The sequence below is a fragment of the Nuphar pumila genome, chromosome 5 (genome assembly GCF_984573655.1).
Source record: "Nuphar pumila chromosome 5, dmNupPumi1.hap1.1, whole genome shotgun sequence".
Lineage (NCBI taxonomy): Eukaryota > Viridiplantae > Streptophyta > Magnoliopsida > Nymphaeales > Nymphaeaceae > Nuphar > Nuphar pumila.
Genome location: NC_143253.1, coordinates 19,116,334 through 19,143,899, shown reverse-complemented (window position 1 = coordinate 19,143,899; position 27,566 = coordinate 19,116,334). Strand labels below are relative to the sequence as shown.

Below are 27,566 nucleotides of genomic sequence, written 5' to 3'. Positions count from 1 at the left end.
TTATAGTCCAACAGCTATAATAAGAGACGTTGGACTACAGTCCAACGTCTCTTTTGGAGAGCTCAAAATGAGCTCTCATCTCTCTTCCACTTTTTTGTATATATAGGGGTGAACCCCTTCAATGTAAATTACTATGCTTCTTAAGCATTTTGTTCATGAATAAAGTATTATTTATTTTTCAAGTGTTCTTCCTTTTATACCCTTTCAAGGGTCATGCTTGTAGTGTCTCCAATAGACACTTGTTTGTGAGTTATCCGTGCATTTGTTGAAGACCACCATTTCATTACATGGTATCAGAGCTACGAAATCCTTAGATCTTGAAGTGCTTCCGCCTCGATTTTCGTGCCACATTTACAAAAGGTGTTTCATCACCTTGTTCTTGGCTCAAGAAGATTTGTTTGAAGAAAGGCGAACTTGTGCTACAAAAAATTTTGGTTTTGTATCCTCTCTTATTCCTTTGTCTACTCTTTTTCTTTTCTTTTTATTTTTTTTTCTCTCTCTCTCTCTCCTCCTATTTATTCCTCTCTTACCATTGTAAAAGATGGATGACAATGATAAAATCACCATCATTCCTATGAAGCTAAATGATACTAACTATGTAATGTGGGCTTCGATTATGAAGCACCACATTTGGGGAAAAGGTTTATGGGGTATAGTGGATGGTTCTGATTTGGAACCTAAACTATCTATTACCAAGAAAGAGGGTGATAAAGAGGTTTCTCTAACGGAAGAAGAGAAGAGTAAGGCGTTAGCCACTTATGAAAAAAAATGGAAAGAGTGGAGGATAGGGCATGCAAAAATTATGTCATGGCTCATCAATAGCATAGACTAATAAAATGCTCTAGTCTAGCTAAGTTTGAGCATGCCGATAAGGCTTGGAAATACCTCAAAAACATGTATTCCCTTAAAGATATTGCACATGTATGCAATTTACAAGACAAAGTTCGGACAATGACTCAAAAAGATAAAACTATTCGAGAATATTATAATGAGTTGTCCGAACTTTGGGAAGAGTTGGCTCTTCTTGAGCCCAAATGGCATTGTGCCGAAGATATCGAGCTTCGCCAAAAGCAACTCGATATGGAACATTTCTATCAATTTGTGAATGGTCTAAGGCCGGAGTTTGAATCCACCAAATCGGCCCTATTACATCGTGGAAAAATTCCTTCTATTGTTGATACTATAGAAGAGCTCACTATGGAAGAAAATAGACTTAGAAAAAGTACTCCAAAAGTTGATGATGACTCAGTTTTAGCTGTATCTAGACCGGAGAATCATACTCGTACTTACAAGCCGCCCCATTTTGGAAGGCAAAACGGCGACTTTGATAAAAGAAAAGTTATTTGTCATCATTGTCATGAACCGGGGCACTATAGGCCTCAATATCCAAAGTTAAAAAAAAGAGAAGCAAAAAGAGTTGCATCTGTAGAATCTGAGTTAAAAGATCAAGATGCACCTGTGTCTATGGCTCAACTGATGGAAATCCTTCAACCTCTTCTCAAAGGGGTATCCTCCTCAACCGAAGCCTCAACTGGAGCGACAGTTGCATCTTTCTCCGGTCCAGGTAACTTTCCTTGGCGTTTAGATTCTGGTGCTTCTTTTCACATGACCCCAAATGTTAATAATCTATCCGAATGTCTTAAAAATAACTCAAGTGTGTCAAAGGTTTTTACAGCCGATGGCACATCTCTTGAAGTAAAAGGAATAGGATGTTTTGAAAATCTTCAAAAATCCAAAAAAAAAATTTATCCCAGAAGTTAGATATATCCCTAAACTTAATTTAAATCTCTTATCTGTCTCGCAAATATCTGATTATGGATGTAATATATCCTTCTCTTCTCATGCTTGTTGGGTACAGGATCGCCAGTCACGGAAGCTGATTGGGGAAGGCCATAGAGAAGGACTCTATTACATGGAATTTTTGGAATTACCCAAGAATGCACTTTGTTATAAAATTCAGAAATTAGAATTGGATTTATGGCACAAAAGACTTGGCCATCCTCATATGTCTAAAATTCCATATTTTCCAAGTTTGGAAAAATTTTGTAATTCTGAAAATTTTTCTTGTAAAGACTGCATTCTTGGCAAAATGAAAAGGTTACCATTTCTTAGTAGAACTTTTGTCTCCTCACGACCATTTGAGTTAACACATTCGGATGTTTGGGGCCCCGCACCAGTTATTTCCAAAGGTGGTTATACATATTATGTCATTTTTGTTGATGACTTTTCTAGACATACTTGGATTTATTTTCTTAAACATAAATCTGATGTCTTTGCTAACTTCCAAATATTTCATAAAATGGTTAAAAATAAGTTTCAAAATGATATTTCCGTTTTTCGCACTGATTCAGGAGGAGAGTTTATGTCCAACGAATTCAAAGACTATCTCAATTTACATAGTATTACACATCAAAGATCATGTCCACACACTCCACAGCAGAATGGCCTAGCCGAACGCAAACATCGGCACATTATGGAAACTACTAGGACATTGCTAATTGCAAATCAAGTTCCAAAAAGTTTTTGGGCTGAAGCGGTCATAACTGCCACCTACCTCATTAATAGGATGCCATCTTCCTCATTAAAGAATACAACTCCAATAGAAAAGCTTGTTAATTTAACTCCAGATTATTCTAGATTAAGAGTCTTTGGATACAAATGTTTTGTTTTCACCAACAAAAATGATAAACTCTCTCCTCGTGCAATTCCATGTGCCTTTTTAGGATATGCTGATAATCAAAAAGGCTACAGGTGTTTCGATTTTCAAAATGACAAATTATATGTGTCAAGAAATGTATCTTTTGTTGAAAAAGAAAGCTTCTTTGAATTTGAAAAATCCAAGGATGTCACTGAATACTCGTTTTTAATTGATCCAACTTCAAAATCCAATGAATGTGATGTTGGATGTGACCTTGACAATGATCAAAGTCCTATTGTTGTTGAAAATGAGGATAATGAAGAGCAAATCCATAGGGATGTTAGTCTACAATATTCAAGACGTAGAGAGCAAAATCTTCCATGTGCATTACAAAAATACTCTGAAGTCTCACCTAGAAGAACGTCTAGAATCTCTAGACCTCCAGAAAAATTTGTGTCTTATGAATCTTTTTCACCCACGTATAGGGCCGCCATTACATTAATACAATCATATGTTGAACCATCATCCTATTCTCAAGCAAAAAATCATATAGAATGGATAGAAGCCATGAAAATAGAATTGGATGCACTAGAAAAGGCCAATACTTGGACGATACAAGATATTCCTCCGGGTAAGAAACCTATAGGTTGTAGGTGGGTATACAAAGTCAAAACCAAAAGTGATGGGACCCTGGAAAGATATAAGGCCCGTTTAGTAGCAAAAGGATATGCCCAAGAGTATGGCATCGATTATGAAAAAACATTTGCTCCTGTGGCCCGTATGACCACTGTTAGAACTTTAATAGCCTTGGCCTCCATTAGAACATGGCCTATCTTTCAATTAGATGTCAAAAATGCTTTCCTGAATGGGAATCTCGTTGAAGAAGTATACATGGAAGCCCCACCTGGTATTAGTATCCCTAAGGGTAAAGCTCTTCGTCTAGAAAAAGCTCTTTATGGTCTTAAACAGGCTCCAAAAGCCTGGTATGACCGATTTAGTCATGTTATGCTTGATATTGGTTTTCAACCTTGTTTAACTGACACTGCTTTGTTTGTTAAGAAATCTGATGCAGGCATCATTATTCTTCTTCTCTATGTGGACGATATGATCATCACCGGAGGCGACAAACAGGGAGTTGCGAATATCAAATCTCTTCTTAAAACTCACTTTGAAATGACTGACTTAGGTTTATTAAGATATTTTTTAGGCATTGAAGTTGCTTATTCCCCTCGGGGGTATTTGATATCTCAATCTAAATTTGCTCTTGATATCGTTTCCAGGTCTGGAATTACAGATGATAAGAAAGTAGACACTCCAGAAGTTGTCAATGTTAAAATGAAAATTGATGATGGAGAATTTCTTGATGATCCTACTCCTTATAGACAACTTGTTGGAGCTCTTTCTTATCTTTTCATTACTAGGCCAGATATAACTCATGTGGTTCATACAGTCAGTCAGTTTCAGCATGCTCCCACCTCCGTGCACATGGGAGCGATTTTGCGTATTATTAGATACTTAAAATCCTCTCTTTCACGAGGACTCTTCTTGTCTGCTTCATCTTCATTAAATTTAATTGCATATACTGATGCTGATTGGGGAGGTGATCCCAATAATAGACACGCAACTACTGGTTTTTGTGTGTTCCTAGGTGAAACCTTAATTTTGTGGAGATGCAAGAAGCAGCAGAAAGTCTCTCTTTCCTCCACTGAAGCTGAATACAGAGCCATGGCAACCACCACTATGGAGGTTGTTTGGCTCAGACGATTGCTAGCGGATATGGGAGCTAAAGCAACGCAAGCTTCAAAGATGTGCTGTGACAACAAAAGTGCGATCTACATTGTAAGCAACCGGACATTCCATGAGCGCACTAAACACATTGAGATGGACTGTCACTATGTCAGAGAGGAATACTTACATGAAACCATTGATCTGCCATATGTTACATCAGAATATCAATTAGCAGACTTCTTCACCAAGCCTCTCGCTGCTCCCAGATTTCACTTCCTCTTAGACAAACTTTCGCTCATTGTACCGTAAGTTTGAAGGGGAGTGTTAAAATGTAAACTGCAATATATATATATATATATATATATATATATATATATATATATATATATTATTTAATATTATTATATTTTCTTTTATTATTTTCTTTTTCTATTTTTTTATTTTCTTTTTTAGCATCTAGTTCAATAGAAACTAGATATTTTGATCCAGTCAAGTTCCTGTTGGAACTTGACTGTGCAAGTAGCTGTTGGACTGTAGTCCAACAGCTATAATAAATGTTGTTGGACTATAATCCAACAGCTATAATAATAAATGTTGTTGGACTGTAGTCCAACAGCTATATTAAGAGACGTTGGAATCCAACGTCTCTTTTTGGAGAGCTCAAAATGAGCTCTCCTCTCTCTCCCATTTTTTTGTATATATAGGGGTGAACCCCTTCAATGTAAATAACAATGCTTCTTAAGCATTTTGTTCATGAATAAAGTATTAATTATTTTTCAAGTGTTCTTCCCTTTATACCCTTTCAAGGGTCATGCTTGTAGTGTCTCCAATAGACACTTGTTTGTGAGTTATTTGTGCATTTGTTGAAGACCACCATTTCATTACAGCTACCACCAAAATTACAGTGATCCAATGAACAGTTGGAGATCAACACCATATGAAAGATGATTGTTCGTCCTAAACATGGAAACAAAAATCCACATAGGAAGTCAACATAAAATATAAGTAGACTTCCTCAAATCTGTATAAAATATTTGATGACTTGAAGTTCATATAATATGTGAACTTCCTCATTTTGTTCAAGTTTAACAAGAAGTTTGCATATAATTTTATGCAAACTTGATGAAATCCGCAAAAAAAAAGTGTGAACATCATTTTAAGTGAGGATATACGACACCCAAAGAACGGAGCGATATATCGCACAAACTTCATGAGTTCCACACATGCGAAGGGTAAAAAGAACATTTTAATGTTGGCTATTTATGATAAAGAATATCGCAAATTGTCATTTTTTTGTATATAATATAAGTTAATCATATGAATGTATATATTTAAGAGAAAAAAAAAATTGAACTTAAAAGAGCTTTAATAAGTTTAGGTTCAAGCTCAAGCTTGGCTCCTCTGAAACAGGGACTCAAGCTCAAATTGTTCATTAAACCAATTGTTATCACAACAAAAAATGAAACAAACCACAAGATTGATAGAAGAAAAAGCACGAGTATTCAGGATACATCCATGGGTGAAAGGAGCAGAAATCCACTAGTAATATGCAAAGAAATACAAAAACAAGATACAGAGCTCTCAAAACCTTAATTCCCAATAAGCTCGAAACTCATATGCCAAACTCTCAAATGAGGCAACTATGTATATGACAGGACATAAAACCCTATCCAATACAAAAGAAAAAATTACAAAACTACTACACCTTCCAGTCTCGGGCCTAACACCCCAATCCCTTTACTACCACCACAAACCTCATTGAAAATTCTCATTCTACGGTCACCAAAATATTTTCGGTTTAGGCACCTTCAACATGAACCAAGGACGACTTGTTGTGTATCCCTCTACCGATATGCTACTGAAGGTGCACCACTGACATTCTGCTCGCCATGATACAAACATGCCAGACAAGCTAGCACGTTTTTAAGGAATACATGTAATGAAAATCCCTTTTGATATTTTCATTGTAATTAACAAACAGAAACCGAGTTTAGAGATGCCATTCAGCAAGCTCGAGCTTTAATATAAGTGGCCTACGACCTCTCTACAGAGGCATATCTCCAAAGCCTGCACTCCCTATTGTCTAATAGAAATTTCAGAAACTGAACCTCATCCAGCTACACATTTTTAAGATAATTGTACGCCAATTCAAATGACACAGATAACTGGAACAGTTTAAATTGCACACACACACACAGGCTAAGGAAACATAATGGTAAGTTGGCAACTAAAATTTTCATGCCATTATAAATCCTTAAATCCCAACCAACTTTTTACTGGAAGAACTAGGTAAACTAGAAGCATAAGCCTCTGAAAATTTCCAAACCTAACACAAAGTCCAGAAGCAGAGACCAAGGCTTAGCACATTGACAAACTCAGCTAATGAACTCAAGCAACAAAATCAAGATAGAATTTTCCAGGAGATAAAGACGAAGAGTCTAATACCCAGCTGAAAAATCAGTCTTTCATTTCAGAGCTTTCACCAACTGTTGTTTCCATTCGCTTGTACCATGCCCCAATGTCTGTGTTCTTCATCAAATCACGCCCAGATTGCAAGTTCCATATGGGCCTCAATACTCCAAACACTGACAAATCCGCTAAGTTTGGCTTGTTTCCGCCTGAAATGAGATTTATCAATTAAATTAAGGCTCAGAAGAGGGAAATCCAGCCTAGTTCAACCATAATTTTCAGTTTGATGCCAACTGTGCACCCACAATCAAATCAGACTCAATGCAACTTATTGATTCGAACTGGCACATCAAAGAGGAGACCATGATTGCCTTTGTAGCATGCAGATATGCCCAAGATCACTCAGATCAATTTAGAGTGACATACGAAACTGTAGGCTTTGTAACAATCATCTGTAAAAGTAATGTGGCTTCTTGTTTCTGGCTTCAAGATCACAATGATATTCAGAAATTTAAATTAAGAATAAGTTAAATATTTAGTCATGATAAATCTTCATTCATCCACAACATATCCCACCATATGCACAAACTATTTCTTTTGTTCCTACAAGGCTTTTATCCATTCCACATGGCTCATCTAGAAAATAATCTTTACAGTTTAATGCTAAGTTCAAACATTTTTTAGGTTCCTAGGTATTACTTCTACAACCACATGTTTGCGAATTTGTATCAAAGGGAAAACAAACTAACTAAATTCATTTACATTGGTGGTTCAAAGTACTTGGGTACAGATACAACTCTACAAAGATTAGGGAATTGATGGATACAGAATGCATAAAAGGAAGGAGGGAAATTTAACTTGGAAGTAGAGTAAATTGTATGGGAAGTATGTAAATCAGATGACTTTCATGAACAAAGGGTACAGCAATCAGACTATAAATATTCGTAATGAAAAATAATGCCAAAACATAAAATGTGAACATAAATGAACAAGAAAATATAAATACTCATAATGAAAAATAGTGCCAGGAACTCGCAAGTGTATACTCAATTCAGGCTTACAATCATTCCGGAGCTTAAAAACAAAGTCATCATGTGATTCAGGTTAGTTTGGGTTTGGGTTGGGACTTGTCAATCATGATCAACATCAATTTTGAAATTTGGACCCATACCTGAATTTTTGAACAGGATATGGATTCAGGACCATGTATAAGAGTTGCATAAGGCATATGACATCATGTTGGGTTTTTTCTTCAAGTCTTATAAGCCGATATATGCTTCACCTATCCTACTTTGAAACAAACCGGAATCCATAAAGCCTTTGAAGCAAAGGGCTTCCCTTTGCTGCTGCTACCTCAAACAAAGACTCTCTCTCTCTCTCTCTCTCTCTCTCTCTCTCTCTCTCTCTCTCTCTCTCTCTATATATATATATATATATATATATATATATATATATATATATATATATATATATATATAGATATATATAGATATATATATAGGGGTGGCAAAATCTGACAAGACCCGCCAACCCGCTTCTTAGCCGGGTTCGGGTTTGGCTTAAACGGGTCGACCCACCTAACCCGTTTATTAAACGGGTCGGTTCGTGTTAGGGGCATGCCAACCCACCAACCCGGCTGACCCGGTCGGGTAAACAGGTTAGGCGGGCGGATCAACCCGTTTCCCCGAACCCGACCCGCCAACCCATTTACCCAACCCCGACCCGCCCGCCAACCCGTTTACTCGACCCGACCCGTTTATTAAACGGGTTAACCGTGTCGCGTCAGGTTACCCGTTTAATAAATGGGTCGGGTTCGTGTTGAGGTATGCTGACCCGCCAACCCGACCCGATTGCCACCCTATATATATATATATAGAGAGAGAGAGAGGGGGGGGGTAAATATTGACTATTAATGAAGGAAAGAAACTAATGAGTAGAAATCACTTTTTTCTTCAAAAATTTCCAATTTTTTGTAGACCAAATGTTACATATGTGATCTACATGATTTGTTTAGTAAGAAACTTGTTTTAAATTATGTGATTGTGACGCGACGCGTTGTACTCTATAGGCCCGGAGGCAGTGATAAATCGACAAGGGTTGCTAGGTCGCCCAGAAGCGACATGTCACACCGGCGCCCGGGTGTGGTGTCAAATAGGCAAGGGTTCCCTCACTTTGTTGGACAGGTGGGGGTAAGGAAGTTAGTCCAAGACCATAAAATTAGGTTAGCCACTTGGAACATAGGGTCTTTAACTGGTAAGTTGGTAGAGTTAGTAGATGTTATGTGTAGGAGAAAGATTGATATTTTATGTCTACAAAAGACCAAATGGGTAGGTGAGAAGGCAAAAGTGATAGAACCTTGGGGATATAAGATTTGGTATACAGGAATAAATAGAAATAGGAATGGAGTAGGGATTGTTATGAGTCGTGAGTTTATAGATAATGTAGTTGAGGTCCGTAGGAAGGGTGATAGGATTTTACTTATAGGTACGGATATTATTAATATTATTAGTGTTTATGCACCTCAAGTAGGTTTAGATGATTCCATTAAGCGTCAATTTTGGGAAGATTTGGATGGAGTAGTACAAGAGATATCTTATGGAGAAAAGCTTTTCATTGGCGGTGACCTTAATGGACATGTAGGCATTAGTAGGGATGGATTTGAGAGTATCCATGGAGGCTATGGTATAGGAGAAAGAAACGAAAGTGGAGAAAGGATTTTAGATTTTGGTTTGTCCTATGATATGATCTTAGCAAACACTTGGTTTAGGAAGAGTGAGTCTCACCTAGTAACATTTAAAAGTGGGGTTAATACGAGTCAGATAGATTTTTTTCTACTTAGAAAGAGAGATGGGGGTTGTTGCATCGATTGTAAGGTTATACCGGGAGAAAGTGTAGCTACACAACATAAAGTCTTAATTTTAAATCTTAGAATTAGACAATGCCGCAAAAGGGATAGACATAGGATAGATCCTAGAATTAAGTGGTTGGCACTGAAAGGAGCTAAACAAGGAATGTTTGTAGAGCAGGTAGTTAAGAAAACTTATTGGTGTCTCGAAGAGGATTCAGAATTAATGTAGAATAAGATAGCGGGTGGCATGAGAAAGGTGGCTAAGGAGGTATTTGGTGAGTCTAAAGGCGGTGCACCGCTAGGTAAAGGATACATCATGGTGGAACGAGGATGTCAAATTAGCTATTAAGGTTAAAAGAGAGTGTTGTAGAAATCTAAGTAAGAGTCGTGATAATGAGAATTTGGAGAAGTATATGATAGCAAAGAAGGGAGCTAAAAAAGTAGTTCGAAACACGAGGGATAAGGTATATAAGGAGGTTTATGACAAGTTGGATACCAAAGAGGGTGAGAAGGATATTTATAGGCTTGCAAAGATGAGAGATAGAAAATCGAGGGATCTGGGTATGGTTAGATGTATCAAAGATGAAACACAAAGGGTTTTAGTCAAAGATGAGGAGATTAAGGAGAGATGAAAAGATTATTTTGATAAGCTATTTAATGAAAGTCATGCTCAGGATCTTGGAGACTTGTCCATCCCTTTTCATGAGATGAATCGTGACTTCATGCGCAAGATTCAAAAGAAAGAAATTGCAGAGGCTTTGAAGAAAATGAAATCAAGAAGGGCAGTTAGCCCAGATGGTATACCTATCGAGGCTTGGAAATGCTTGAGAGAGAAAGGTTTAGAATGGTTGACAAATCTTTTTAACAAGATTTGGCGGACAAATAAGATGCCTAATGAGTGGAGGAAGAGTACTTTGGTGCCTCTATATAAGAATAAGGGTGATATACAAGATTGCACAAACTATCGTGGTATAAAACTCATGAGTCATACTATGAAACTTTGGGAGAAGGTAATTGAGTCTAGGTTGAGGAAGGTTGTCATGATATCGGAGAATTAATTTGGGTTTATGCCTGGAAGATCAACTATGGAAGCTATACATCTTCTTAGACAACTTATTGAGAGAAATAGAGAGCGGAACAAAGATTTGCATATGGTTTTTATTGATTTGGAGAAGGCATACGATAGAGTACTTAGGAACGTTCTCTGGTGGACAATGATGAAGGTGTTTCTCTCAAGTACATTAGTATAATTAAGGATATGTATGGAGTAGTAACCAATGTCCACACTTGTGGAGGGGTGACAACCAATTTTCCTATAACGGTTGGGTTACATCAAGGATCTGCTTTAAGCCCTTTCCTATTTGCTATATTGATGGATGAGCTTACCAGATCAATTCAAGAAAATGTGTCGTGGTGTATGTTGTTTGTTGATGATATCGTTTTGATTGATGAGTCTAGAGCTGGGATTAATGCTAAGTTAGAATTATGGAGACAGACATTGGAAGCAAGAGGTTTTAAGTTGAGTAAGAGTAAGACAGAATATATGGAATGTCGGTTTAGTAAGCAACGAAGTAGTGATGAGAGTGTAGTGAAGCTTGGTGAGCAAGAAATACCGATGGATGATTGTTTCAAATATTTGGGATCTATCATTCAAAAGTATGGAGAAATTGATGGAGATGTAAATCATAGGATAAAGGTTGGGTGGATGAAATGGAAAAGTGCAATTGGAGTGTTGTGCGATCGTAGAATGCCATTGCGGTTGAAGGAAAAGTTTTATAGGACGACTATTAGGCCCGCTTTACTATATGGTACGGAATGTTGGGCTGCCAAGAGACATCATATTCAAAAAATGAGTGTAGCTGAGATGCGTATGCTTAGATGGATGTGTGGAAATACAATAAAAGATAAGATTCGAAACGAGGAGATACGTAAGAACGTAGGCGTTGCACCCATTGGAAATAAGATGAGAGAGAATCATTTACAGTGGTTTGGACATATTCGGCGAAGGCCTAATGATGCTCCAGTTAGAAGGATGGAGAAATGGGAAAATATATTAGTTAAAAGAGGTCGGGGTAGGCCTAGGAAGACTTGGATGGAGATGATAGGAAAGGATATGAATGCTTTGAACCTCACCGAGGACATGGCATTGGATAGAAATGATTGGAGGAGAAGGATTCATGTGGAAGACCCAGAATGATTTTCTTTGTTGGTTCATATCGCCGACCCCGATTGTTTTGGGATGAAGGCGTAGTTGTTGTTGTTGTTGTTGTTGTGACAAGTAATTAGGTTTTTAAAGGGGTCCAAAAACCAACGGCCGACAATGTACCAAAATTTCATAACTCAAAATATCACATTTTTACATCAAAAAAGCACAATCCAAGGATTGATCCTTAGCAAACAAACCATGTTGAACACATCTATGTGGTTAGATTGAATCGACACAACTTGCACATTTGATTTCTATCTCATTAGTATCATAAAAATGGCACGAAACCTTATGCGCTCTGGCATGGATGTCAAGAACCAAAAATACAATGTATTTGAATATACACTCACCATAGAAGTAATAATTAAATACAAGAATTATAAAATGAATAATTTAATTAAGAATAAAATTAAAATAATACAAAAAGAAATGAAAATTACAAACACTCAAAACACACAAAAGCCTATAATCTACCAATCATTCTCTCACTTTACAAAAGCACATACCCACCCATATATATAGACACAAAAAAGGGAGAAGAGAAAGAGATTAAAGGAGAGAAGAGGGAAAAGGAGATTCCCTTCTATCCTGGAGAGTCTAGCTGTTGGACACCCTCTCCAACGACTAGAAGATGTCAACCTAGGTTGACGTATACTTAGTCAACTTAGGTTGACTAAGATATATATATAATACAATGCATTATATATAATATAATATATTATATTAATATATATATACACATACGGATGTATATACATAGAAGAATACATCCATCTTAACACCCCCCTCAAACTTACGGTGACTCATTGTAAGTTTGAAATTACAAAATAAGAAACCCATTACCATAGTTGGCAAACTCGTAACTCAGACTCGAATAGGACCCCTACTAGGTCATCGAGTCTGTGGGTTGACTCGGTAACTCGGACGAGTCACGACTCTATACTTTATAGTGTAAGCACATGAATAAGACATGAAAATTACTAAACTTCAAGCTAATATGTCAATAGCTAAGTTATAAACACATAATTATACATGATTTATTAACTTTTTTATTGAACAATATTAGATTCTTAATAACAAGTGACTTTATATAAGAATTGTGCATTAAAATAATAAAATACATGATAAAAAAATTTTATTTAATCAGTTGGATTGGCAGTCCTAAATCGTAACCCAGTTGGGGTTTGATCTGAGTCAACTCAGCGATTCTCGAGTCGACTCGCCGGGTTTGCCAACTATGACTATTACATAAAATGGCTTCATAGACTTCATCAAGTTTTTTTCATTTGGTGCTTTTTTAAGGGGTTCTCAATCATAAGATCCATTACACAGATGATCTTCAATATCATTAATTCTTGAAAACCTGTAAATAGAGCTAACAAAAACATCTCAACCATACACATATATAACATAAGAAGATTTTAAAGGATAACTATATTAGTTATATGTTATGGACAGAGGATGGTCACGCACAGGAACATATAATATACAGAAGATATTTAATAAGTCAATTTAATATTTTTCAAAATCATTTAAAGTATAATTAATTTTGAAAATTCATTAATTTCAAACACGATAGTCATTAATGACTTTAATCATTCATGAAAATCATGCACACGTATATCTATCACAAAAGGCATATTAATGCATTCCATGCATGGATTTTCAGTATTATCAATACCATGAAGAAATAGGTCACAAAGAAATATAAATAATAAAAGATTGAAGAACACAACGGAAGATAAGAAATGATTTCAATCACTCAATAAAAGATTCAAGAAAAGTCAAATACACAAATCAATTTCATTTTAGAAGCAATATTAGCCATAAAACTAAAAAAGCCACTTATGGACTAATTTTAAGAGAAAAAAAAAACTTTCAAGAACACATGCTTAGAAAGCATTAATCAAACTTATGAAAAGCACGCAAGACAATTAATCATGGAACAAATCATGCAACTAAAGCATATTAAATGCAAAATGCATGAAAATATTTGAATAATCATTTCTCATACAAGAGCAAATGAGTTTAAAAAAATTACGAAGAGATTTAAAAATCCCATATAACACAATGAATGATATTTACAAATCTTAACACTAGTTTGCCCTCCACAAGCAAAGCAATCACCTCACCAGACCTCCAATCTTCATAAATCAAGTGTATCAGCAGCTAGAACAAAAGCATAATCATAATGTCACTAAAGGGCTAAAACAACATTTTATATCTACATATAATAACACTTAAAAGAAGTGTATCAACGACTAGATCAAGAGTATAATGGCTGCACATAACTCACCACATTGAAAAACAATATTTCTTGTCTACATAAAATGACCCTTAAAACCAGTGTATCAGTGACTAGAACAAGAGTATAATCTCAATGCCACTTATGGGCAAAGCAAACACACAAAAGTGTAAATAAACATCTCTTGCCTATAATATAATGGCACTCAAATAAGTGTATCAACTATTAGAACAAGAGTATAAACTCAATGCCATTTGTAGGCTAAACAAACACATAAAAGTGTGAATAAATATTTTTTTTCTTAATATAATGACACTCAAAATAAGTGTATCAGCTACTCGAACAAGAGTATAATTTCAATGTCACTTATGGGCTAAACAAACACACAAACATATAAATAAACATCTCTTGTCTACATATAATGACACTTAAATACGAGGCATACCAGGAGGGAACACAAGAGGTAAGAGAGCTTGTAATGAAAAACAAACTAATGCATCAAGAAGAATAAGAATAACGATTTTAACAATTTTTCAAAACTACATGGTTTAAAAAACATAACTATCATCACAGGAAAAACAAGATATTTGTTAGAAATATAAAGAAATAGGAGGGAGAGAGGTTAGGGTTAGATGAGGCTCAAGACAATAGAGAACTCATGTTCTACTTAATACACATCGTGAATGAGAGCAACTTACAATAAAGGGTCAACCCTCCTTAAGACATCAAAAAGAAAAGAAATAAAAAGACTAGTATACCCCTTCTTTATAGGGTAAGTATGTAATGAGATATTGAAGAGTGCTTATAAGCACTTACAACAATGAATAAAAGAGACAATATCACAAGTTTACTAAGGGGCAATACAAGCACAAGCCTTTAAGAAGGCAACAATATAAAAAACCTCTTATTGAAAAGAGAGAGAGCTCTCAAGAATGCATACACACAAGGGGTTCACCCCTATTTATACAAGAGGGAGTAGAAGGAAAAGGAAGGCCAAAGGGCTCAAAAGAAGAGCCCAAAAGGGGGCTCCCATGGAGTCGTTGGGAGCCCCCAACGGTCACATTTGTGACCGTTGGGGGCTCCAACGACTCTATGGTTGGAGTCCCTTTTGGTTCCTAAAAAATACAAATAAGAAAATAAAAAAATGAAATTACATTTTATCAAAAAAATAAAAATAGTTGTTTTCTAAAACAACTATGTGAAATTATAAAAATACCCCTATCGGGTATTGATGTAATATATATATATGGAGTACATTTTAACACCCCCCCCCCCTCAAACTTTACGGGGAAATGACGGAAAGTTTGCCAAGGAGAAACATGAAGCGGGGAGCCGAAAGGGCTTTAGTAAAGAAGTCCGTCAACTGATATTCTGAAGTGACATACGGTAGAGCAATTGTTCCTCGTAAGTATTCATCACGAACATAGTAGCAAACCATTTCGATATGTTTGGTACGCTCATGGAATGTATGATTGCTTGCAATATAGATGACACTCTTGTTGTCGCAACATAGCTTTGAAGCTTCGGTAATATCAACCCCCATGTCTTTAAGTAGACTGTGAAGCCATACAAGTTTCATTGTTGTGGTTGTCATAGCCCGATACTCAGCTTTAGTAGATGATAGTGAAACTTTTTGTTGCTTCTTGCATCGTCAAGCAATCAAAGAGTCCCTTAGAAAGATACAAAAACCAGTAGTTGAGACTCGATCATTAGGATTACCTCCTCAATCTGCATCAGTATAAGCAAGAAGATTCAAGGAAGAAGAGGATGATAGAAATAGCCCTTTATTGATGGTGTTCCGAATGTAACGGATGATCCGAAGAGCAGTACTCATATGCACAGTTGTAGGAGCATGCTGAAATTGACTAACTGAGTGAACCGCATGGGTGATATCCAGTCTGGTGATGGTTAAGTAGGTGAGAGACCCAATGAGTTGTCTGTAGGGTGTGGGATCTTCTAGAAGAACCCCATCCTCCAACCGTAATTTAGCATTAATAACCTCGGGAATCTCTACTTTTTTATCATCAGAAATCCCAGACTTACAATAAAGGGTTCAACCCTTCTTGAGACATCAAAAAGAAAAGAAATAAAAAGACTAGTGTACCCATTCTTTATAGGGTATGTACGTATTAGTCTAAAAATGCTACTTTTATCAAGCATTTAATATTGTAACAATGGTCATAAACAAATGAGTGATAAAACACGCTCATAGAAACCGAGGTCAATCACCTACCATTTAGATACATACCTAAACTAACATGACATGAGGTGCACACATAACTCACCCCAACGACTAATTCAGATTTCCAACAATAATGAGTTCAGAGGTCAATCATCCATCAGTTAGACCCAAGGCAAATGACAACACGTCACTCATAAACTTGAGAATCTAGATTGATAAGAATCATGCTTAATATAAGCAATCTACAAAGAGGATATGAAGTTTGAAAAATCTTCAAAATGAAATCATAAATCCATCAATCAAGGAATTGTCATATACAATAGATTCAGTAACTCTGAACAAGGAGACAATAACAATATATATGATCTTATTAAAAAGAAGTTTTTAAGAAGTTAGATCTAAATCATAAGTCTACAATGAGACACTTGAAGACAAACATATAGAGATTCTCGTTCACACACTTCAAACAATAGCAAATACGAACTCACAAAGAAAGAGACATAAGCACAATAGCTAATTAAGTGCTTAAAAGAACACTCAAAAATATAATCTTTATTCAAGATGAAATGTACACAAAAATGCATAATATGTTCAAAATTATTAAAACATGCATTTGGATACATGATGACAAACCATAATTATCTTATCAATAGTAATCATGTAAACTATTCATGGCATATACCTAAGAATTCTTTAAATCAACATTATACACAAGCCATCAATCTTCAGAATAATTTTTACACAATAAGATAATTTTCAAAAAAGGCAATATCACTAAAACATACATGGAATAATACATTCACATAATGATAGAATGACCTTATAAACTCATGGAAAATATCCATGTTATCACTAAAGACAATACTTTGCGAAAGAATTTTAAGATTAATAATCTTAAGTTCACAAAAAAAAAGCATGCTTGGTCACATAATTAAAATTGTTAAGGAAACATCATGATACACTAAAAATCGCAAGGATAAGTCATGTATACACATATATGAGCATAAGAACAAGCATACACAATCTGATACCATGTCATAAAAATAGCACGAATCCCGATGCACTCCAGAATGGATACCAAGAACCAAAAATATAATATATTTGAGTACACACTATCACTATAGAAGTAACAATTGAATACAAGAATTATAAAATGAATAATTTCATTAAGTATGAAATTAAAATAATACAAAAAAAGAAAAATTACCAACCTCACTTCAAACACTCAAACACACAAAAGTCTATAATCTACCAACCACTCTCTCACCTTACAAAGGCACACACCCACCCATATATATAGACACAAAAAAGGGAGAAGAGAGAGAGAGAGATTAAAGGAGAGAAGAGAGAAAAGGAGATTCTCTTCTGGCCGCGGGAGAGGGTCCAACGACCATAAGATGTCAACCTAGGTTGACATATAGTTAGTCAACCTAAGTTGACTAAGATATATATATATAATATATTATATTAATATGTATACAGACGTATATATACATAGAAGAATACAACCATCTTAACAATTAGTTTAGTACCTTGATTAGTAGCCATTAGTAGCCAATATATATATATATATATATATATATATATATATATATATATATATATATATATACATACACAGTTAATCAAATAAATTTTATAAATAAAAATCAACCAGACTATGCATTCAAATTATATAACCTATCCAATATACAGAAATCACAATGAATTAATTGGTTCTAAGAAATATTTACTACAATATTCCATAAATATCAGACTTGATCATTGTTTCCAGTGCTATGAATGAGCAACTAACAATTAAATAACAGCATCTAATATTTAACCAAAAAACCAAGGATTCAGCATTAAAGTTTTCATGAGCCAATATTGTAAAAACTACTGAGGTTGAAATTTTTATATATTCTCAACAACGATAACAAGAATTTAATATGAACAACATACACATTTAACATTTTAATCAAAATATGAAGTAGCACCCTATTTTTTTCTTGGATGCAGATGAGAAAAGATCTAAGTTTGATACTTCTATAATAATTTAACATATATAAAGGCATAATACTTAGAGAATTTAACAAACACAAATAAAATATTACACCAATATTTGACAAAAATAGCACCACCAACATACTTTGCCAATTTGATGAGAAAAGAACATTTTTTTATTGGTAGTCTAATTTTCCTATGAATCAAAAAAGATTTGGATGCCAGGATGTTGGTGTCCCAACAGTTGGGGGATGAAAGAGAGAGTACTTATTGAAAACAAAGAAGCATGCAGAGAGAAACTTCCTAGGCCGTTAAAAGCAATGTTCTAAGACCCAGTGACTCGAGACTCGACTCGGCAAATCAACTTGGTGACTTGGCTGGATCATGTTAACTTTTAAATGTATTGAATCAAACAGATATATAGGTAAATTACATATATAAATATATGATATACAGTTACAAAAGTATACATACATATATATTATGCAATATATGCACATTTTAAACTCATATAATATATAAATAAATACATAAATAATGTACATATACATACGACTCACCTGAGTCATATGAAAACTCAGCTGACTCGACCATGTCTTGTGGAAAACCTGGTCATTCAATTTTTTGACTAGGTGAATGGCCGAGTCACCGAGTTGACTCAGCGAGTTTTCAAACACTGGTTAAAAGACATCTTTACCTTAACTTATAACACACACAAAATATTTACCACAATAACTCCTAAATCTATGTTAAAGACAGTAATGTTTAAATTGCTTTGGTAGGAGGCTGTAAATTATAACAATATATTAATGGTTAAACAAATTGTCAACTAATACCCAACAAATTGACAACAATCACTGAAATGTTTCATACTAGGAAGCCAATTAAACATATTAATGGTTAAACAAATTGACAACTGGTACCCAATCACTTAAATGTTTCAAAAAAAGGCAATTTCCCCTTCTGCCCTTGGATCTGCCACAGTGCTCCAAGGTAATTCAGGTATATTATGCAATCAGGTACGAAAGCAGGTAGGTTCCACACACACACACACACACACAAGAGACGTGTGTGTACAGGTACATGCACGCACACACACAAACCAACAACAACAGTTCATTCCAAGTGCAAGAGAAAACATGTGTGTGCATATGTTGATACCCATGCATGTGCTTCAGTATTCTATATGTAATACATTTTCAACTAATTTACATTATTCCTGGCTCCTCAAAAACAACTCAATAGTCAACCAGGACAAGGTGAAACACCATAGATAGAAAACCAATGGAGGAAAATATAGAACAAAATAATGTATTTGCAAATGCATAACCTTCTGTAGGCAGTGATACAGTTTTCTTTGGCTACTTTTTTGTTTTCTAGAAAAGCACCACTCATATGGAGACGAACAAGCAATTTGAACATGTAGTTACCAATGGCGGATGTGCCAACACTTACCCATAAAGTATCTGTCATTTAAGGCTTTGATCCAAGTATCTGCAGCAGCATATAGAGTAGCACGTTCATCAGTAATGTTATGTTTTTTTTTCAGCCTTTTCGAGACAATATACATTGCTGCAGCCCCAGCATATTTTCCAGTCCATCTTTCAAATGTAGTGAAATTACCTGAAGAAATTAATTTTTATGTCAAGAGAAGCACTACATGGTAATAACATGAAAGATGCACCCCTACAAGCCAAACTAGCTGAGCATACAGAGAAGCAAGAAGTGTAATAAAGCAAAAAAAAAAAATCACACCAAGAGTAGTTATATAATCAAATGACTCCAGTGCTTCTGATGGACTCCTGTAGATGTTTGGTGCCAGTACATGCACTAAATGGTCATCAACCCACCTGAAATTTCAACTAACAAATTATTAAAGACCAGAGACAATATAGAATGTAAGAAAGTATTGTTGAAAGTTAAACTTAGAACACAATGAAAGTGGGGATTTCTTGTCATGAACAGATGATGAACCTGGGAGAATTATTAAATGTTTCCCAACTCAAATGTGACAAAAGAACTTAACATTATATCAGAATAAATAATGGAAAAAGTAAAATTTATGATTGGGGCATCAACTAATGAAGGACAGATTAGGCATTTGGTAGGAGCAAGCATTTCTACAACAAAACCTTGCTAAATCCTCTGAAGTGAACACATGTTGAAGCAACTAGAAAACTGAGTACCTCAGTAAAGACTTCTGTGAAAGAAAACAAAGATGCAAAGACTGACACACATCAATAGTTAACTTTAAAGCTTAAACAAGGAACTATGTTGAAGCCAATACTATGTAGATTGTAGGATGCATGGCGATAGCGATAACATGAATGAAGATGATGATATTGAAATAATGAAGGTAACCAAAAACCAATATGGATGTCACATTAGTCATCAAAATTATTGCCTTGCAACATTATGTAACAGAGTACTTACATATGTTATGTAAACCACTGTTGTAGAAGTCCTAAATATCATGTGATGTTACAGTGCAACATTGTTTTATGCATAAACCAAAAGATATGACCTTGATATTGATGAAAATAATCTCCAAAAAGCATTTTTTTGAGATTTTTAAAGTCTGGCCACTCTTGGCCAGACTTTTAGGCTCTGTTTGGGAGATGGTAGTGTTAAAATGTATATATATATATAGTATATAATTTTAAATTGTTTTTCTTCCCTTTGTAATAGGTAATACCTTTAGGGGTATTATGGTAATTTTGTAAATGACTAGGCTCTGCCCATTAGGGACAGAATGGTAATTCTGTAAATGTAATAGGTTCTGCCCTTTAAGGGCAGAACTGACCACTTTTTATTTTGTTTTTATTGTCCTTTACACTTGTAAAGGGCAGTTGTGTCTTTTAGTCAATATAGTTGTTGAGAATCTCCAATAGCTACATTCAGTTTTGTCGTTTAGTGAATATGGTTGTTGAAAATCTCCTACAGCCATATTTCTAGCTGTTAGAGCCTTTACCAACATCTATATGGGTCTTCTTGGCCCTCTTGCTTGTATATAAATAGGGACCACTTGTCCCATTAGATTTAATGCATTTTTCTAACACATAATTGATAAATAAAGATTTTTTTATAAAGATTAGTTTTTTAAGATTGTGTTTTTGTGTTGGCTTTGTGAGTGCCCCTTTGTGGGTTGTTCTTGTGGTCTTGCCTATACTAAGCATTCTATATTTGAATCCTTGAGGATTCATTACATGGTATCAAAGCCAAGATATCCATCTTGGTATTCGTTGAATAAGAGAATCTTAATCCGAAAAGTATTTTTAAAATCTTTGCTTATTCTTGCTTTCGTTGCTTATCTCATGCATGTTGTATGAGAAAGTATTTGTTTATGGTTTTTAAAAGAAAATTGTTTGTTTGTTGTTCCTTTAAAACCTTTTTGAAATATTCTTTGTTTGATTATAAGCACATGATTAAGCTCTTTGGAATTTTTTTATATATGTTTTCTTGTTTTTTCAATGGTTATTGTGTTTTTATCTTTATCTTAGACTTAGTTGAACTCATATTGGTTTTGTCTTTTTTAATCTTGTTAAATATTTTTAAAATGATTTGAAATATTTATTTTAATTTTGTATAATGGTTTTTTTTGCTACTCACACACACATGTATGATCTTATGAGATTTTGCTTAACTTGTGTTTGATTTTTCTTTGACGTACACTTATGTGAAACCTAGAAGACTTTATGTATTTGAACAGTAATAAGATTGTATGTGGTTGGGTCTTAGTGATAATGAATATCTTGTTATTTTTTAGAAATTTGAACACAATTTTTTTCCTATTTATATATGAACTTTGTGCACTTATGATTGTCTTTCATACACATTGATGAATGAGTTTGTTTATTCGTGCATAAGGTTTTGAGCATGATTTCTTCATGCATAACTTGTTCTTTTACAAGAATTATGTAATCATCGTTGAGGAATTTATGTTGAACTCCTTTATGAGGTTTATGAATGCATTTTAAATGTGCATTTTAAAAATTATTAAACATATTTATGTTATTGTGTGCTCTCTTGTTTTTTGCCTTTTGGGAGATGTTTTTTGTGAGTACACTCATTGCACTTGAATGATTTGTGCCTTACATGCTTAGTGTATCATAATCATTAATAAAAATACTTATTGAAAAGGTTTTTGTGAGGGCTCTCTTTGGAGAACTTAATGGCATTTGTGCCTTGTGATTGTGTTATTTATCTTACATGTTTTTACATCGTGTTACCTCACATGGGATTTAAGTACTATGTTTTTTGCATACTTGTTATTAATAAAATATTAATTTATTAATTATGAGAGCCTTCTTTGAGGATTCTCACTTTTGTGTTACCCTTTGTGGTTCACTTTTGTGATTGTCCATTTTGTATCTATTGGTGGACATTCTTGTTCGTAGTTGAAGATTCTCATTGGTGAACATTTTATCTTGTCATATGATTGCATTTATTGCATGTTTTTACTAAACTTATTTGAGGATTTAAATTCTTGTTATTTCACTTTATTTGAAACTTTTGTCAAATCGGTGTTTTTCAAGGTTTTCCTATTTATCTCCTCTTTGTTTGGCTCAATCCATCACTTTTCTATTCGATACATCCATTATTTTGTTCAGCCTTTTCGAGGTGAGTTATGTGCACCTCGGTGTTGTGGAGCCAGAGTTATTTGTTGGGGTGAGTTATGTGTGCACCTCTATATTTTGTCAGTTTAGATTGTCGGTTTATGAGTGTCGTATTGGCACTTGTTTTGGCTCTGACTAATAGTTTTTTAACCTCTTGTTCTATGGGTGAGTTGTATCACCCATAGTTGTTTATTTAGCCTTTGTTGTTTATTGGATGCTCGTATTGATCTTTATCATGGATGGCTCAACTATTATTTGCTTTTGACCATATTGGTCTTTATGGATTAAATTTCATGTTATTGTAAAATTTGTTGTTTTGATTTGAATATTGTTTTCAAATCTTCTTGCTTATTGACATCAGTTTGTTTTCATTACAGTATTTTAATCTATCTTGTTTTTCTACTTTTTTTTTCATTTTAGTGATTTTTTCTTTGGATAAGAAATTTTGTTTATCAGTTTTACAAGTATGGTTGTGGTGAGTTATGTGCACATATTACATCTAATAGTATTGATTGCAGTTTTACAACCATTTGTGAGGTGAGGGATGTGCACCTCTTAACATTGTAGCTGGTATTTATTGTCAGTTTAGATAGTCGATATTGTTGGTGCATGGTCACTGGTTTGGTTATTGCTGGCATTTGTGTTTCATCTCGTCTTATGCGCTGATACACTTGAATTTTGAAGATATTTAGTTGGAGGTCAAAGAGGTGATTGCTTGTCATGAGCAAACTATTGTTGAAATTTGCAAATATCATTTCTCTTGTTAAGATTTGTTGTATGTGGGATTTTTAAAATCTTTTCATATATTTCCCAATCTTTTCCGTTGCCCGTTTATCCTTGTATGAAAAATGGTTATTCCTTTAAAACCTTATATGCATTTTTTGTGCATTCTCTCCTTAATAAAATTATTACTTTTATGTGTGTCCTCTTGGTCTTTAGTGGTTTTTGTGCATGAACCCATATTTGGATTGTGTTAGTGACCCTTTTACCTCTTGTACATGAACCCTATTGGGTTATCATGCATTATTATATGCATTAAATATGCTTTAATTGCATGTTGGATATATATATGTTGAGGATATTTAGATTTGTTTCATGATGGTTATCTTGCATTTTTTGTATGAATTTAATTAATTTTTCTTCTTTTTTGTGAGCTCCTTTGAGATCTAATATTTAATATACAAGTTGTCGTGCTTTGCTTAGTAGTTAGTATAGTTAATGAGTTGTATCTTTATTTGAAATGTTTACCTAAGCCTTTGAGATATTATTGCAAATTTGTTTATATCTTATTGATATTGTATGTCTAATATGTGTATGTCTTTTGAACTTTAGTAATCAAAATTCTACTATGTTCAGAATTTATGTTTTCTTAAGAAAAATATATGTTGTTTTATGGTTATAATTGTCTAAACGATAAATTCTTAAAAAAATGATTTTGAAGTATATTCCTTGTGTCTATCTTAATGGCTATTGTATCTTGCTTGAATTGTTGCTAATATTTCTAAAAAAATCAAAATTATTAATTAAGGTGCACATTTTACTCGCTTTTAAAATTGTTTAGTTTATAATACCTTTATGTTATATATATATATATAGGGAAACTGGAATATGTTTACCAACCAAATATTTTTGCTGGCATGAATCAAGATTTTCATTAAGTTTTTTTGCAAATGTAACCATGCAGATGCATTCGGCGTGGTCCATTTGCTAAGAATCAACTATTAGATCATCGTAATCAGATCAAGAAATGTGATTTTTTATGCATGAATATTTATGAAAATTCTAACCCATTGATTTTCAACCCTTATTATACAACGTAATTGGATGATCCAAGAGTTTGTTTCTATAAAACCAAGCGCCTAGATCACATTTGTACAGTGAAATTTTTGAAAAAAGTAAACAAAAAACTATGAAAATCTTGGCTCATACCAGTAAACATATTTGGTTGGTAAACATAATTCAGTTGCCCTATATATACTATGTCACATAGGTGCGGGTGCGGCGATGCGGCACTTAAAAAAAACTTGGGTGCGAGGGTATATATATATAACTTGGGTAGGGAGCTTGAGGTACCCCCCCTTAATTTTTTTAATAAGTGGGGGGGGGGGGGCTCGAAGTACACCTACCCATTCTCAAGCCCCTCCCTTTTTTAATGGACCAAAATCAACTCGGACAAAGTTGACTGAGTCAATTTTGGACAAAAATAACCCTAGGTGCGGGTTGACCACACCCAAAGTCACATTGACTGCACTGGGTGCCGCACCCCGCTCCCGCGTCGCGTCAACGTGGGTGCGCGATGCGGCATCTATGCCGAGTCCTTATGACACAGTGTGTATATATATATAGAGAGAGAGAGTAATACGCTAGTTTTGTCCCATTATGCCCTTTCAAAAATCATAGTTTTCCGTATTTTTTCTCACATCTAACACTATAGATGTGATCTATAGGTTTTGTTTAGTGGGAACTGGCTTTTGGATCACTGGAATCTGACCTGTATACAATTTTTTTGGTGATCCAAAATCATTGGCTATGAGGGCATCATTCTTTTTTGGCTCAAAAATATATATTTTTCATCGAAAAAACATGATCCAAGAGTCGATTCCCACTAAAACGAGCATGCCAAACACATCTAACAGTTCAAATCTATCATAAAACACTTCAAACTATGGGGGCAGAATGAGAAAAGATGGCCTAATATGTTTAGTTCTCATATATATATATATATATATATATATATATATATATATATATATATATATATATATATATATATATATATAAAATTTATATTATTCAAAATATATTTGTTTTGAAACTATATAATATAACCTATAACTATTTTTTAACTACATGTATTTTCAAATGAAGACTTGGATTCTTTCCTTTGTTTTGTATTTTCAAACTTTCGGCAATCACACTGTAAGTTTGAGGGGGAGTGTTAAAATGCATTAATTCATATATATATAGTGTATATTTTAAATTATTTTTCTTCCCTTTATAAGAGGTAATTGAAAAGAAGTCGCTATTGGGTCTTGGACCGAAGTTGGGTCTGTGCAGGACCAAACCCGACTCCTGTACTGGATCGGGTCAAGATCCAAATGATAAAAGTGTTGTAATTAAGCTTGTTGTTAGAGGGTATTTTTGTACCTTAAAACTATGTATTAGTTATATACTCAAAACCTAATACAAATGAATACACGTTGAATTCCTTTTAATGAGTTTTTCCTGCAGCCCCTTCTCTCAATATCTCGTTCCTTCTTTCCTGCATAGGTAAACGTGGAGATCTTCATTTTAACATGGTATCAAAGCGGTGTTGAAGCTGGGCTTGAGATCGCCTTCCAGAAATATCGACCTTTCAGCCTTCTCGTTTGTGTGCATCTTCTTCCTCCTTTCTTTTTATTTTCAGTTCTGGTAAGAACGATAATATCTCCTTCTTATCAACAGCTCCTCCGTCAGCGTCTCCTCCTTCTCTTCTTTTGTTTTTAGATCTGGTTCTCTCGAAATCAGTCTTTTCCTTACCTAAGGGATTTTTGTTTGGATTTGTCGACGTGAAGAGACACAGACCAGTTTCCTTCACTCGATCTCCGTCTGCACAATCCTTTATTTTGAATCTTTTCATATTTCTGTTTCACGATCTTTTCATATTTCTGTTTCACGATCTTTTCATATTTCTGTTTCACGATCTTACTTAATCTGGAACCATTTCTTCAATATTGTGTTGTTTCATGTTTCAGTCTGAATATTTTACTCTCTGAAATCAATATTGTGTTGTTTCAGTTTGCATTACTTTTATCTTGAAGCATTCATAACCTTGTTTCACGTTTTCACTGAATCTGACATTGATTCAATTTTGTTATTCAGGTTCGTTCAATTTTTTTTTTCTGACCATACCCGAATATAATATATCTGTCACTTTAAAAAAAAAGGGAACAAAATATTCGAGTGACTGATTTCTTTGTCTGGTCCAGGCATTTCTCCATTTATCTTTCTTTCATTTTCCACAATATCTTTCAATGGACTCAACTTTTACACAGTCAGGCCTCTCCTCTAACTTTTTTAGCCAATTAGTCTTTGAAAAGCTGAATAATTCAAATTTCTTGACCTGGAAAAGGCAGATTGTTCCTTTTATAAGGAGCCAAAATCTCTCTGGTCATCTGGATGGATTAGTCTCACCCGCTCCAGAGTTCACTTGGTAGGAAAAGCAGGATGATAAAGGGGCGCAATCTATTGTTCTTCTCAAAAATCCAGATTATGTTGCTTGGATGAAAAGAGATCAAGCATTAGTAGCATACATCACCTCAACACTCTCACAGGAAGTTCTTGTAGCTATTCCCGGTGATTGTTCAGCCAAAGAGCTATAGGACAAGCTTCTTCAGACATATTCGCAAATCTCTGAAGTGAGAATCGTGTTGCTCAAGCGAGAATTTCAAATGTTGAATAAAGATTTGATGTCTATTATGGAGTACCTGAATAAAATGAAAGGCATCACAGATCAGCTCGCTATTGTAGGATGTCTCGTCAGTGATAAAGACAAGGTGCAACAGACCTTGAGTGGATTGGGTCCAAACTATCATGTTCTGGCGACATCTTTATTGTGTCTCCCAAAGCTTCCAAAATTTGAAGATCTTCGTGCAAAGCCTATTCCTACTTGCTTTCACGTTTTCTGAGGACGTCCATGTGCATTCAGGAACTCAAGATGTGCTGGCCACGG

General features: G+C 34.7%; 1 protein-coding gene across 1 annotated transcript in view; it reads right to left on the bottom strand.

Moving 5' to 3' along the window:
- Positions 1-6,586: 6,586 nt before the first annotated feature.
- LOC149837008 (uncharacterized) overlaps positions 6,587-27,566 on the bottom strand; it is a 32,169-nt gene continuing 11,189 nt past the window's right edge. Inside the window, exons 4-6 of the mRNA XM_090005743.1 lie at positions 19,995-20,089; positions 19,695-19,862; positions 6,587-6,984 (exon numbers count right to left, since the gene is read on the bottom strand). Coding sequence (XP_089861869.1) covers positions 6,824-6,984; positions 19,695-19,862; positions 19,995-20,089 — 424 coding nt within the window. The 3' untranslated portion in view covers positions 6,587-6,823. The remainder of the gene's footprint in view (positions 6,985-19,694; positions 19,863-19,994; positions 20,090-27,566) is intronic.